Source organism: Engraulis encrasicolus, chromosome 24 (assembly GCF_034702125.1).
Source record: "Engraulis encrasicolus isolate BLACKSEA-1 chromosome 24, IST_EnEncr_1.0, whole genome shotgun sequence".
In the NCBI taxonomy this organism is placed as follows: Eukaryota; Metazoa; Chordata; class Actinopteri; order Clupeiformes; family Engraulidae; genus Engraulis; species Engraulis encrasicolus.
The window spans coordinates 33080266-33082765 of record NC_085880.1 but is presented as its reverse complement, the minus strand read 5'-3'; the positions used below and the strand labels follow the sequence as shown (position 1 = coordinate 33082765).

At 45.4% G+C, this 2500-nt stretch overlaps 1 protein-coding gene across 1 annotated transcript in view; it reads left to right on the top strand.

Moving 5' to 3' along the window:
• si:ch211-51a6.2 (neurotrypsin) overlaps window positions 1-2500 on the top strand; it is a 53122-nt gene that overhangs the window by 24008 nt on the left and 26614 nt on the right. Inside the window, exon 3 of the mRNA XM_063191918.1 lies at window positions 1573-1815. Within this exon, the coding sequence (XP_063047988.1) occupies window positions 1573-1815 (243 nt within the window). The remainder of the gene's footprint in view (window positions 1-1572; window positions 1816-2500) is intronic.

Sequence of the window (2500 nt, the reverse complement as noted above, 5' to 3'; positions counted from 1 at the left end):
AGAGAGAGAGAGAGAGAGAGAGAGAGAGAGAGAGAATGCAAATTGGAGCAGTGTGTGAGGAACGAAAGTTTCGGGAGAGAGCGATAAAGAGAGCGACACACACACACACACACACAGAAGGAGTGAGTAGGAAGGTGAAAAAGAGAAAGTGAAGTGGGAGAAAAAAGGAGATGGAGATAGAGAGGAAAGGAAAGCCGGAGAGAGATATACAGAGTTAGATGAATAGAGAGAAACGGGCCAGTAAACAGTTTGATTTTTGGATGAGTGGGGATAAGAGGGCTATGCATACACACTGCTGACTTTGATAAGGTTCCAAAGGTGTCTGTGTTATTTTAGTCCGCACTAGATAAAAGTTTGTGCTTCGTACATAAACTTTCCTCACAGGGTTGCTGTTGTGAATATGGATGGTTTTATGTCTTGTATGTTTTAAAAGTTTGCTGCCTTGTGTGTCTCAGGCAGTACTGCTGCATAGAAAGTCAATAAAACAAGTATTCAAAAACAGAGTGCAGAAAAGTGATTTGAACCCTTTTCACTTGGTGGTTAACATTTTCAACTAAACCCAGCATTTGTTAGGGCATAGTTTGTAATACGTACCTGCTGCAAAGGTATAGGTCACATAACCCTCATTATAATTTTGTCTTGGCTGCAATGGCAATGCCCATTTTGTAATATGTTAGTAAGAATGCTATTGTTGCAGTGTGGTGTAGGCCTAGTAATAGTGGCAGTTCATTTTTTTTTTAGCAAATAGCAAAGTCTTCCAAAGGCACAGTGGTATGTGCTACAACTTTTACCACCCCTAGAGTTACCACTGTTACAAGTATTACTATGAGTATTGGCAGGGGACGCGCTCAACTTCTTGGAAAAACGAAAGTCTTTGGGTGCGAGATAAAAAGCGTCAACTTAAGGAAGAAAAATCCGCACTCACAAACTGCGTCTCATTATTTATTTATATTACCACCATGTCCAAAAAGCAAACGCGTTTCGGCTAACAAGCCTTCATCAATGCGTGGTACCACGCACTGATGAAGGCTTGTTAGCCGAAACGCGTTTATTTATATTACCACCATGTCCAAAAAACAAATAATGAGATGCAGTTTGTGAGTGCGGATTTTTTTTCCACAAGTATTACTATGACCACTGTTATATATCTAGCTCTAGTGTCAGTTCTTGCCAGGCCAAGGTAGGCAAGCACTTGCTGCTTATAATTTGTCTCAGGTATTCTAGATCAGCTAATCAACTCTCCACGCTCCTCATTGGTCAGTTTCACATTTGGCGCCTTTAAAAAGTTCTCTGTTTTGTTCCCAACTCTTTGCTGCTCGCTTTTTTCGCAACCCCTACATACCGAGCTCCACCGTGTGAAGTACATGGCATAGGCTAAATTGGGTGGAAAACCAGGGGACTCTTCTGAGCGGAGCCATACCGCCACATTTAATTCATAACTATTCAATATAGAAATTGAATTCAGCATTGCTTGTCTTGTGTGTCTTGATTGTAACCGACCTGACAAAAGTGATTATAAGGGACTTTGACCATAACCCTTTGCTGCTGTCCTCTTTCCCATTCCTCCCCCAGCTCCCCTGTCATGCTCCGATGGCTTCACGGAACTGGGCTTCTACAACGGTTCCGTGTCCCAGACTGATGCTGGTGCCGCTTGCCTGAAGTGGACCGAGTTCCCAGACTACATGCTACAGTACCCCAGCCGGGGCCTGGGGGACCACAACTACTGCCGCAACCCTGACCGCGAGTCCAACCCCTGGTGCTTCTACCGGCAGGGGAACGGTGCTATCGGCTGGGCATACTGCGACTGCCACCAGGGTAAGGGGACATGGATGGATGGGTGGATGGGTGGATGGGTGGATGGGTGGATGGATGGTGGTTTTATAATGGCAGGTCTTTGCTGCCTTTAGTTGGAGGCGTGGAATGAGGTAGGGTTCTGTGTGTTAAAATAAGGTATACTATATTACCAAAAGCATTCGCGAACCTGCCTTGACTCACATATGAACTTAACTGCCATCCCATTCCTAACGCATAGGGTTCAATATGAACCTTTTGCAGCTATTACAGCTTCAATCCATCTAGGCTGTCCACAAGGTTGAGGAGTGTGTTTAGAGGAATTTTTGACCATTCCTTCAAAAGTGCATCGGTGAGGTCACACACTAATGTTGGTCGAGAAGGCCTGACTCTCAGTCTCCGCCCCAATTCATCCTAAAGGGGTTCTTTATATATATATATATATATATTTTTTTTAGGGGCTTTTTTGCCTTTATTTGATAGGACAGTATGAGATGGTGACAGGAAGCGAGTGGGACAGAGAGACGGGGTGGGATCGGGACATGACCCCGGCCGGACTCGAACCGGGGTCCCCGTGGGCATGCAAGCCCATATGTGGGGGGCTTAGCGTGCTGCGCCACAGCGCCCCCCTAAAGGGGTTCTATCAGGCTCAGATTAGGTATTGGATGAACTTGACTATGCAGGCCAGTCAGGTTCATCCATACCAGAC